At 34.3% G+C, this 13,445-nt stretch overlaps 1 protein-coding gene across 1 annotated transcript; it reads left to right on the top strand.

Annotated features, from left to right (window-relative positions):
- Positions 1–1,608: 1,608 nt before the first annotated feature.
- Positions 1,609–6,483, top strand: LOC149194565 (serine carboxypeptidase 24-like). Its single transcript, XM_089407718.1, has 10 exons — positions 1,609–1,993; positions 2,087–2,194; positions 4,344–4,439; positions 4,537–4,629; positions 4,911–4,996; positions 5,198–5,437; positions 5,663–5,796; positions 5,929–6,024; positions 6,143–6,248; positions 6,343–6,483. Exons 1-10 carry the CDS (start codon positions 1,609–1,611, stop codon positions 6,481–6,483), a joined length of 1,485 nt encoding a protein of 494 aa, XP_089263844.1.
- Positions 6,484–13,445: the final 6,962 nt, after the last annotated feature.

Genomic DNA, 13,445 nt, shown 5'->3' with positions numbered 1-13,445 from the left:
TGAAAGCTATACTGGTTTCCTTCTATTCACTGTCTTGAGCCATTTTGTTGAGTAAATAAATGGATCTTTGTTTACCTTGCCCATTTTTTTTGCCTTTAATGAGTATCTCTTATTAGAGAGTATGACTTTCACAATTCACTTTGTATTTTATAACTTATTTATAAAGATTGTCTATATAGTCTAAGTTGTTTTTTCTAACTTATCGATTAAGATTGTCCACAGACTAAGCTACCATGCAACACTTATTTCTACTATAAATTTATGTTGTTTCACTCATGTGAAAAATAAATTGTCCCGTGGGAAAACATATAAATTTCTATTATTTCACCTATGTGAAAAATAAATTATCCCGTGGGAAAGTATAAATAATGATGGATTATTTTAAGATCCTCAAATCCAATCAAGTGCAATCTTAATTCTCGACCTTTTAATTTCATAGCTTTACTTACTTTGTTAATAAAAAAAATAAAAAATGATTAATTAAATTAAGACCTTCAAACCCAAGCTTAATTCTTGACTTCTTAATATAAGGACTTTACTTATTTTGCTAATAAAACATATATAAAATTGATTATTATTATTATCCATTTTTAAGGTCACCGCCAGACACCAAATTAGTGTACGAGACCTTGAGACTCCTTTGTGTATGAGACCATGAGACCCTTTTGTTCTTAGGACAAGGGACCCACTTGCGGGAATTAAGGCATACATACTCTACCCCTCTGATTTTGAATTTGTAACCTCTTAGGAGAAAACACACAATCTTAACCATTAAGCCCAATCAAATTGTAATCTTATATTAAAACCCTAAAATTATACAATAAAACCTTGATAAATTATGTTAAATCCTCAAATTATACAATAAGACTCTAATAAATTATGTTAAGACCCTCAAATTCAATCTTAATTCTTCACCTTTTAATTTTAGAGCTTTACTTTGTTAGTACAAAAAAATACAAAAGGATGGATTAATTTAAGATCTTCCCACCCAAGCTTAATTCTTTAACTCGTATTATGAGGACTTTAATTACTTTGCTAATAACACATATATAAAAATTAATAACAAGTATACAAATTTGTTTCAAAAAATTTCATTATTTAAATGTTAAATGGATGTCTTTAAAGAAACGTATACATTCTATTTTAGCGTGGACACTTGTGTGTAATTTTCTAATTTAAAAAAAATAAATTTGTTTTAGATTTTAATATTTTATATTAAATTACTATGATTCTTCTTCCACCATTCATAAGAAATTTAATAGGAAAAACGAACATTGGGAAATTAACATAAAAAAGCTATAAAACTAGAATAGAAAAAGGAAGATGTAAATTAGGAATAAACCAGAAAGCAAAGGAAAAATTATTTAAAAACAAAAAATAGTATATTAAATAATTAACTTAAATATTTTAGAGTGAATTTTAGGATTAATCACTTTTCTGGTAGATTTTTTGAAGTTACTAATAAGATTTATCTTCCGAACCAAGTGGAAAAAACAAATCAATCTCTCATATAAGTCATGCATCCTATCTCTCCTTGAATTAGTCTGTACTTGAAAACCCTAATCAAGAATACAACTTCGGATTTTCTGTCGTTGCCTGGTTGCCAAGATGCAGAGAATACAGTTTTTCCTTCTCTCAATCCTTTTGCTCGCAGCAGTTGCTCAGACTCATCAGCTTACCTCTCAAGGTGACAAACTGCGGGCGTGGCGCAATGCTACACGATACGGAAACCATACCATACAAACTATACAATGGGACTCTGACAGCGCCACCGTGAGCTTCAAGAATGATTCCGAATATTTGACAGAGGGGCCCACGCAAGAAGCCGATTATCTCCCGCGAGGCCTTCCCGGGCAGCCGGCTGGCTTCAAATTCCGGCAGTACTCTGGATATGTAACAGTCGATGCCAAGGCAGGCAGAGCGCTTTTCTACTATTTCGCCGAGGCCACTCGAAATGCCTCCAAGAAGCCGCTGCTTCTTTGGCTCAACGGCGGTAAATTCGCTCGAATATTTGTTTTTCCACAGTTTTCCAATAATAATTGTATTGATCGATCCTCCTACTTCTCACAAACAAATGCTCTTGCAGGGCCTGGATGTTCGTCGTTGGGATATGGAGCAATGGCGGAATTGGGGCCTTTTCGCGTTAAACCAGACGGAAGAACTCTTAGCTACAATCCATACTCATGGAACCAAGGCCAGTATTGCCCACTCTTATATCAGGAAATTAAATATTTATTCGTTCATTCAGATCTTGGATTAGCTTAATACTTTTGGAGCATAGATTAAGGTAGAACCAGCTTAGTTCCATCTGAGATGCGATCTGGGATTGGTCTAACATTTCAGATCTGGAATAGCTTTGACATTCCGGAACCTGGCTTAAGATGGTTTTAAGATTGGCTGGTTTGAAATAGTATGGTATTAGTTTAGATCTATTAGAAAATCTACCTACATTTTACATTTCAGTTACAAAGGGACGACATATATCTCATTTATTTATTCATGGATTTTGGTATTTAAAAGAACATCGAGGTAATTGGGTCGGTTTCGTATTTGTTCGTTGAATTAGATCGTTATGAGTATACCTTTTAGGTATCCATCCATATATATATAAGCCCTGAAACTCAAATTTTTATTTTTATTTTTATAGTTTATATAATATTTTATAAAAAAAAATCATTCTTAAAATATTATTTAATTCAAATTTATCATAATTATGAAATAATATTATTTTATTATTTAAATATTTAATTCAAATTTATCATAATTATGAAATAATATTATTTTATTATTTAAATATTATATTATTATTTAAATATTATATTAAATTAATTTATATCATTTATCATATAAATTTTAAATTTGAAAATTTGAAATATTTATTGAAGATGATGATTATTAAAGTCCATGAAGTCTAATTAACTGAGACTCTTTAATATTTATTTTCAATGTTCCAAAAGAAGGGAGAAAAGTGAAGGTTGGTAATGTATCAAATATTTTGAAAATGAAAACTTATGTAAGGGGTTGCACAATCCAAGAGAGTACTTTTCATCTTCAACTCTATTAACTGAGACTCTTCAATATTTATTTTCTATGTTCAAAAAGAAAGGATAGAAGTGAAGGTTGGTAGTGTATCAAATGTTTTGAAAATTAAAACCTATTTAAGGGGTTGCACAATCTAAGAGAAAGTACTTTTCATCTTCAACTCTCTTATTATGCCAAGGGGGCAGATTCTTTCACTCTAAAGATCATGAGAATTAGTTCGTATCTTTGCAATGTTTATTTTCTTATTAAACAAGAGTAAGGTCAAGTCAGAAAGAAAAATCTAGTTACCAAGAAAAAGGTTAATCACCTCCTTATAACACTTTAGCTTCCTTTCCCCTCCAACTTTTTATCATCCTACAATTTATCCTTAAATTTGGAAGTCATAATTATATTAATATTATCCTTATTCATTTTCTTAGATGATTTACTCCTTTAGCTTGCTAGTAGCGAATCCAAACTAAACATCCTTATACCTAACTTCACATCAAATTATAAAATACTATATTTAATTTTAAAATTTATTTCATTATAATTATAAATATAAATAAATAAATAAATAAATTGAAATTTTAAGTAATAATAAATTTAATTATTATTGATTTTAAGTGAGTTTAATGATTAAAAATATGAACATGTTTAAATTTAAAATTATATAAAAATATATACTTATAAATTTTAGCAATTCAATAATTTAAATTAATTATATATTTTAAAGTTATTTTTAATAATAACACTAGTAATTATATAGATAATAGTAATAAAATAATTTTTATATTATTTAAAAAAAAATAATAACATAATGATTAGTTAATGTGTAAATGAGTGATATTAGTGGAATATCACAATAATTTATTTAATTTAAATTAATTATATATTTTAAAGTTATTTTTAGTAATAACACGAGTAATTATATAGATAATATTAATGAAATATTTTTTACATTATTTTTTCAAAAATTATAACATAATGATTGATTAATGTGTAAATGAGTGATATTAGTGGAATATCAGAAATTATCTATTTTTTTAAATTTGAGTCAATATTATATGTTTTTACATTAATTTTTCAAAATAATTTTAAATAATACTTTTAATAAAATATTATATTAATTTTCCAAATACTAACCTCGGATAAATTATAAATTACTCATTATTATTTTTTTATAATAATAACATCACGCTGAGACAATTAATCCTATATTTTTATATTAATGATATATTACTTTTTTCCAAACTTAATGTTACTATAAACTCTTTGTATATTATTTTAGACTCAACCAATTATTTCCATGCTTCCAACAGTGGCAAACGTGCTGTTTTTGGAGTCTCCGGCAGGCGTCGGATTTTCCTACTCGAACACAACCTCTGATTATACGCAAACCGGCGATAAACTTACCGGTAACTTGTGGATTTGTTCGGTTCTCTTGAAAAAAAGCCTCGTTTAAGCGATGATGGGAAATCTAAACATGTTAACGAGGTTTTTGTTTGATTCCAGCTGAAGACTCGTATGCATTCCTGGTAAACTGGTTGAACAGGTTTCCACAATACAAATTCCGAAAGTTTTACATAGCAGGCGAAAGTTATGCAGGTAGTATCGTTTACAATACCTGTAGTGCCTTAACCGTTTTTATTTTCAGTTTAGTTATGATTAAAACTTTGATGAGAGTAATTGTAAGCTGTTACACTTTAAAAAATGAGCAAGTCAGATTTTTTTAGAGACATATATTTTTGATAGACCTTCTCCTCAAATTCCTTAGAAACTCTGATGTAAGACGAAATATGCCAGTGCTGCAAGAGAGATTCCTAAAGCTGGTTTGGTTTAAAGGAAAATATCTATTTTTAGGGGTTAACCATAATTATTGATTGTAGGAAATTACATTCCAGAGTTGGCTTCAAAAATTTTACAGCACAAAAAATCGTCGCAGGCGTCGTTTATTAATTTCAGAGGAATAATGGTGAGTTCAACTCAGACTTTGATTTCCAGAAAATTATATTGGTTGAATCGAAATGCATACACAAAGAATTCAACATACCAATATTTTTGCTCAATACTTATGTGAAGATTTCGGATATAAAACTTGCCAGCGTGCGAAATTCTCAAACTTGGAAACTTATTCACCCAATTAATCTGAAGCGTGCACATTCAATTTGTTCAGGTGGGAAACGGCGTAATGAATAGTGATACAGATGTTATTGGAACATTTCAGTACGCATGGAGTCATGCATTGATATCGGATCAACTCTATAAGCAAGTAACTAAAGAATGCACTGGTTCAAAATTCGATGGAGCGGTGTGCTATGGTTTGGAAAGTCAAGTGTATGCTGCAATGGGAAATATCGATCCTTATAGCATCTATGCTCCCATATGCATACATAATTCATTCAAAACGGCAAGGGTGAGTACAAACTATGTCGCATTGTAAGTGTTTTTAACTTTTGTTTTGGTAAAATTTACAGTATCTATGCTCTCACATGCATAGCTAATTCATCCAAATGGAAGGGTGAGTGCAATAAATACTCTATGCCTGATATTTATTTCCTTGAATAATAATTTATTTCTAGGCAAATGCAGCAATATGTTTGCTAAAGATTGACTGTACTTATGATTGATGTGTAAATAGCAAGAAGAAGCAGAAATTCCAGGATATGATCCTTGCATCGACAACTACGTATCCGCGTATTTTAATAGGCCCGAAGTTCAGAAAGCCATACATGCAAATGTAACCAACATTACTTATAGCTGGTCCCAGTGCAGGTACATCAAACTTTAGACCTAGTTACTGATATCAATTTTTTTTTTTTTGTGTGTGTGACAATTTAAGTTTTCAATCTTCTTATGGTCACAACTTCATGTACTAAAATATGGTTTCGCGTGACTCCGTAACAGTGATGCTCTTTCTTTTTTTTGGGCGGATTCTCTTCCAACTGTCTTACCAATTTATCGTCAACTAATTGCAAATGGGTTGAAGATACTTGTTTTCAGGTATAATATAGCACAATTTCAATTCCCTACTTTGGAGTGTATTATAAAAAATTTAACTAAGTGAAAAGAAGATTGGTTAGTATCTTTTTTACAGCTTTTTTTTCGTGTTTTTCTTCAGCGGAGACACGGATTCCAGAGTTCCTGTGAGTGCGACAAGGCTCTCCATCAATGAGCTCAAGCTTCCAATTAAGACTCCATGGTACCCCTGGGTGAACGGCGACGAGGTAACACAATAGAATCAGTGCCATTAATTTACCAGATAAACTCTTGATGATAATATTGATTTTATCTGAGCATGCGCTCTCGTGGCTGCTGCAGGTCGGTGGATACACTGTCATTTACAAGGGTTTGACATTTGCTACCGTGAGGGGCGCGGGGCATGAAGTTCCAGAATTTCAACCGTCCAGGGTTTTAAAGTTGTTCAAATATTTTGTGCTAGGAAAAGCCTTGCCAAAATGATCGGATTTAATCGAAATTGCTAGTAATTAGGGGAAGGTCTTGCAAAAATAATCAGAGTTTGTCGAAATTGCTTGTAATTAGGGGAAGGCCTTGCCAAAATAATCAGAGTTTATGGAAATTGCTCGCAATTAAGGGAAGGCTTTGCCAAAATAAACAGTTATTGAAATTGCTTTCGTTTGAGTCTGCAAGCAGTCCTGATGATTCTTTTTCAAACTGACGTCCTTCACTAAATAAATACATATACATTTTTCTGTGTTCAGTGAGCCCAAGCTCATTCTCTTCCCTTGCACTATATCTATGAGCAGTAAAGGCGCCGGGTGCGCACATAACAAAAGCAAAAAGGAAACACAATCCCGGATCATCAAAAATAACAAAATACAAGGTAGTCTGTAGTCTTCATCCCTTGAGGAGTCACTTGCTACGTTGGTTTTATACGAGGCAGATCTTCTTCTATCATATAGGTATGAAGGGGACTTGAGATCTCTGGTTCATCATATTCAATGTTATTGTCAGTGCATCATCTTTGCAACTTCAAGGGCAGATTTCCAGAAAATAATAATTAAAAAAAACTTGTGCTGTATCGTCCTGTAATTCTGGCACTAACTGAAATGGGAGGAAACGAGTATGATGAAGCTGTGCCCAACAATGTGCAGCGATTTTGGATTTCATGTGATGTGCATGACAAACTACTTTACATTTTGCCCTTCTCAAACTGGAATTGGTTCAAAAGAAGCTTTAATCTTTGTTAATTCTAGTGATAAGGGTTTCAAGTTGAAATTCTGCCTTGAACAGTTTGAGATCAAATCTGCTGTCTTAAATTCTGAAGTTGCCACAAGACTTACATCTCCACATGCTTGAGGAGCTCAATGTTGGATAACAATAGATGATAACAAAACATAAAAGGTCGAGGATGAATCTATCGAAGAAAGAACTGGCTAATTGCAAAGGATCAAGAAAGCGGCAAAAAAATAATTTGATTATGAATTTGGAACTGTTGAAAGATGACAAGGTACTGAGCGAGAAGCAACTTGTTTTTGAAGGCGCTGTAGGAAGTTCTTTGGGAAACAAGTTCAAAAGGAGTTGAAGGACCGAAAATGAATCTGCAACCATGAAAGACGAAGAAACAAACGTCTTGCAAGTTCCAGAATAATTGATGGTGAACACATCGTCATGCCCAGATCCAGTGGGCTCTCGGGCGGACAAAATGCACGAAGGTTAAATGGTGGGCAGCTCCCGAAAGCAGTTTCCTTAAACTACCTATCAAAGTGATCGACGACCTCTGTTGATCTCTACGACACCCTTCACTTTTCCAGAAACCACTTTGGTGTGCCCCCGAAAACAGTTCATGGTTTTGACTAGTGACGTGTGCGCACTAATAGCAGGGACCCACATTAACATCCATCCTCCGATATGTCTCCACGAAGCTTTTGGCAAGGGCTTGTGCTCATGAGTACTTTCAATTAGTTTCGAAAATTAAAATTGAAATTTATATGTCATGTTAGGTCGAGCAGGATATGCTTTATTAAAACATATTTTTAGTTTTATTTTTAAAAGAAAAGAAAGCTTTAAGTTGCAATTTTTATAACAATTTTAAAAAGTGTTTTCTAATCCAGTTGGGAGTGAGTTCCAAAACTGATTCTGGATTTGACAATTAGTCAGGTAATAATTTAGGTAGTAAGAAGAGAACACAAATCTGAAAATGAGTAATCGGCAATGGTAGAGGGTTCAAAGTTTAGTATTCATGAGTGACTTGTAACAAATGTTTTTGAAATCAAAGAATATGTAGCAGTTTTGATTTCAGATTTAAGATTAATTGAAGTAAAAAAACATGAAACACTGTTGATTCCATTTTTGAGATTAATTGCATATTGTTTCCTCTTTTGTGTTCAACATTCGTTTATCTTTTTTTTCTCTTGGATAGTGTAAGATGTAGTTGGTTGTTTCAATTTAAGTTTTCATGAATTTATTTGCAAGTACTCATGTTATCTAAATATGAAACCCTTAATGAAGCACTCCACATTCAGGAAATTCATCCACATCTTCTCAGTCTTTCATTATTCTTTCTGCAAAAGTTATATTCAGATTCTTAATTGCTTGGATATAAACTTTGCCCTCTTTATTTCTCTTCAAACCACTCCTTCAATCCAAAGACCCTGCAACCCTCAGAGTTTTCTGGCCATTCTATTTTGAAAGCTGGGGTTTCAGAACTAGAAGCTTTGTTGCAAGCCCTCATGGCCTGTCCCTTCGGCCACTAATTTTAACAAATTTTCATCAATCTTGAGATGTCCCGAGCATTAGTTCCCTTATAGCTAGGATTTGTCTCCGGGGAACAACAATGTATACAACGAAACAACCCTATAAGCCCTTTGTTTAGTGGCCCAAGAAACAAGGCATGCAAGGATAAAAGATCGATCCATCTGGACACTTACCTTTATTTATTTCGAGACTTCTTCCTAAATGGAAATGAAAAAAGAACAAGTCAAGAACAAGTGGACACAATCTTCAAAATCTGATCTACAAAGGTGACATCTCCTAGGACCTTAAAATCCCCTCTTCGCCAGATTCTCCTAGGTTAAATACGATCGTGAAGAGTCAGCGAGGTGAAGCATTTGAGTTTTAAGTGGCACATCCCACTTCCACATGAGGGTTGTCCAGTATGCAAAATGGTTTGGTTGATTGTTCATAGATATGTGAGAATAGACTTCCTTTGCAGAGATGTTACCTGCAATAATGTGCCCATGCCACACCAATCTATCTTGTTTCTGACATAGGGAGATGCTAGCCTCACAAAGAAGGTTTATGTATTGTTTCCATTCAAGCTCAAATTCCTTCAAGAGACCAATCTCCTAGGCATGTGGCTAGATAAATGGAGAAAAAGGAGAGGGTTTGCCACCATTGACACTGAAACCCATAATGTTGAGAAAATGGATGATATATGCCAAATGCGTATGATTACCATGCAATCCCTTAATTGCATCCAAGTCAATAAGAACCTTCACACCACAACCAACCTGCTAGCATAAATTGCTACATAGCCAAGGTTTAGTGACCATCAAGCTGCATAATATTTGGGAAGCTTTGTTAATAGATGGCGCCCCAACAACGACCCAATCCACCAAATTTGAATATTGTAGATGTTTTCCAGGAATAATTTCTTTCCACATTCCATTCTCACAGAAAATCCACCACTAATTCTTGGATAGAAGAGCAAGATTGAAATGTTTGGAGTTACAAATATCCCATCCTCCCATCTAAATCGGCTTAGTAATTGATTCAAGCTGAATGAGGTGGATCTTCTTATAATCGCCCGCCCTCAACCAAAGGAATTTACTAATGATTGCATCAATTCTTTTAACGATGGCCCGAACAGGGTAGAACAAATGCATCCAAAATACAAAAATTCCTTGTAAGACAACCTTAACCAGGGTTAACCTGCCACCAAGAGAAATCCATTTGTGATCCCACCGATTTAACTTATTTTCGTATTTTTAGTGAGAGAGGCCCAATCCAGGCTCTCATATTTAGTAGTTTTAAGAAGAACTCGAACTATTTAAAACCTCTAAACATTGACATGCGACTTTATCCCAAAGCATGAAGCTATATGCTTGATTACCTCATAACCCTCATCATCTAAAATGACCTCCATTTTTCTTTGTTGATGATTAGTCGAGAGGCTTTGCCAAAATTTATAAAAACTTTGAAGGAGGACTCCCATTCGGAAATATTGCATTCACAAGAACATAGTACATCATCAATGAATAAGAGGTGAGTTATAAAAGTATTACTTGTAACCCTACATCTGACAATTGTACTCGCCTCCTTATGTGCTCTAATACCCTTGCTATGTGCATTGACGACTGGGATGAAGAGGATAGGGGAAATAACACATCATTTCCTGAGCCCCCTCGATATTATGAATACATTTATAGGCTTTCCATTTATTAATATGACTAAAGATGCCGAAGATACACATGCCATTATCCATTTGATATGTCTATGCAGAAATCCAATTTTGTGAAGGATCATTCTGAGAAAATCACCATCTACCTTGTCATTGACCCCGATGAGATCAATTTTCATAAGACATGCTTTAATCTCACTGAATTTTATTGTGTGAATGCACTCTTGGGTGATGGATACCGCATCTTGGATTTTTCTATTGGATATAAAGCTGAATTGTTCCAGGGTGATGTGCTGTGAAAGTATATTGACTTTGTTGGCAATGAGTTTAGAGACCATTTTATAAACAAAGTTGCTTAAGATATTGGCCTATAATCAGAAAAATTAGGAGAGCTTGACTTTTTTGGAATGAGAGTAAGGAAAGTAGCATTAGTAGCACCTGTTATGTGGTCGGAGAAATGGGATTCTTCCACCATCAATAGTAATTCTAAACCCATAAGATCAAAGAAGAACAGAAACAAATCAACATGCCATCCATCGACCGCCAGACTCTTGTCCTTCACAATACTCCTCAAAGTCTCCAATAGGTCTTCCTCCGTTACTAGCTTGTCCATTATAATGATATCTTCATCATTGACCAAATGTGAAAAAATATTAGCCATCTCCATTTTCTCTTCAACATAGTCTGTACCATACAATATTGAGGGACCAAAGGGTCCATGAGAGATTCAATTTCTTGCTTAATAACTAACAACTCCTTCCAAAGTTCCCTTTTCTGCTTTGAGATCCAAGCTTGAACCTCTTGTTTTAGCCTTTTTAATGTAAAATTAACCCTACCCATCTATCTGTCAATGTTGGGTGAGGTAGGGGAAATCCTTGAACTATGGACCAACTCTATGAATTTTGGTTCATTCATCTAGGTGTGGTTGAATTTAAAAGTTATTGAGTTTTGGACCCTCTCTTCGCCCCATTCCAATAGGATCACATCGTGATATGATATTTCCACAAAGAAGGAAGTGGATTGTAACTATTTCATTCGTTGATGTAAGAAGGAATGGACTAAACACCTGTAATGTGTTGGCATAACAAAACACATCACCAGAATCACCTTGATGAGACAAATGTAATGATGATGTTTGTTTAAGGCTTTAAGCTAGTTGAGAAGATACAAAATTTCCGACCCCATTTCCATAACGACACCTTGGATATTGGGTCAAGCATAGTAACCACCTCCTTTTAACCAGTGTTTCGAAAGGGATTAGGAGGGGTTGTGTTACAGAGTGGTATCAGAGCATCTAGGTTCAACACTTGGAATTGATGGGTTCTACCATGAACAAGTAATTGTAGGGTCCTACAAAGGGGTCTCATGTTGATTTTTAGAAATTAACAGTACTAAAATTTAGGTGTTAAAATCCAATCTTCAAATAAGTGATTGCATACATGATTGATGTGCTTATTCCATGATTTTATTATGTAGCATGGACTAACAATTGACATGTTTCATTACTATTGATGTGCTAACCTGCAATTTATTCTTCAACTAGCCTTGCACCAACAAATTTCTAGCAATGAGCTAAGGTTATAGCTATTGTTATATGTTTGAATTTTGTTTAAATCTAATAGTTATGTGTGTATGTAGCAACACATAACATAAGATGAATATCACCCATAACATTAGAGGGTGATACACCATAAATCCTGACAAGCAGTAAATGAACAACAAGATGGTAGGATATACTTTTGATCACACGCAACATGGGCAAGAAGAAATATTAGTTGGCCAAGGGGGAGGGTTTGGCTCTCATGACTTAATGGATACCTTGAGGAGCCTAAGAGTTCAGATTAAGAGTTGCAAATAAGATAATGAAAGGATGGCAAGGGATTAGGAAAAAACAAGCTGAGGAAAATTCAATTATATTGCAAGGCCTCTCAGACTTGCAGAGGGAAAGACAACATGAGTTGGGGGCTAGACATAGAGACAGGCAAAGCCCTTTTGCATCAAAAGAGAGAACAAATGGGGTAGATGGTAGAAAGTCCAAGAAAAGGGACATACAAGAAAGAGAAGACATCATGAGAGGGGATGCACCATTGAACAACCCAGAGAGAAGATCTAGCACCAGATGCCATAGGAATTTAATATGGCTAAACCACCCACATTTGATGGAGAGATGAAGAAATATGAATATGTAGAAGCTTGGCTACTTGGAATGAAGAAGTTATTCAGAATCCATAACTATTCTGAGAATATGAAAGCAAAGGTATCTACCTATAGTCTGAAGGGAAAAGTAGACATATGGTGGGAAGACTTGAAGAATGTCAGAGGCATAAATGAATAGGGGTTGAATTGGGATGAATTTGAAAGGCTCTTCAGAGAAAAATAATTATCTTTTGAATACTATGATGGTAAGGAAAAATACTTCTATGAACTAAAAATGGGGCAAATGAAGGATGATGAGCATGTCACCAAGTTCCTAGAATTGCTAAGATACGTGCCATCTCTTAAATATGAGAAGGCCAAAATCCAAAAAATTATCAGTGGGTTACCTTTATCATTCAAATATCGAATTGAGATCCATGAGCCTTAGACATTAAATGATGCCATTAAAAAGATGAAACACTATTACGTTCAATCCAAGCATAGGCTAGAGTTTAAATATGATTGGAAGTAAAAAAACAATGCCAAATTCAGGAGAAAAACGAAGAAAATGATTAAGGAATAACATACTGTCCCCACTACCCAAGAGAGTCAATGAAGGATAAATCCTGAAGGCAGAGATTGTTAAGTTCAATAAGGGGCCAAGAGTTACAGAAAGGGTCTGTATAAGTGCTAGACATGTGGTGGAAATCATTTGAGACAGAATTGCCAACAATGAAAGCACACTGGCCTGAAACATTTTAACGCAGAGTGTTAGAGTCGGTCTTGTCAGTCCTCCGTCGAAGATCAAAACTCTTTCTGCATTTCATTTTTAGGTGTCTCGCTCCATTCACTCAGCTGCATTCCGCTAGGGGGCATGCCATAATCTGACGGAAGGGTCTTGTCAGTCATTACCCCTCATGCTTTG

This window comes from Pinus tabuliformis, chromosome 2_2 (genome assembly GCF_031772625.1).
Source record: "Pinus tabuliformis cultivar Carrire ecotype Pingquan chromosome 2_2, CPIR1, whole genome shotgun sequence".
NCBI lineage: Eukaryota > Viridiplantae > Streptophyta > Pinopsida > Pinales > Pinaceae > Pinus > Pinus tabuliformis.
Note: the sequence above shows the minus strand (reverse complement) of the source record. Positions and strands in the feature narration are given on the sequence as shown.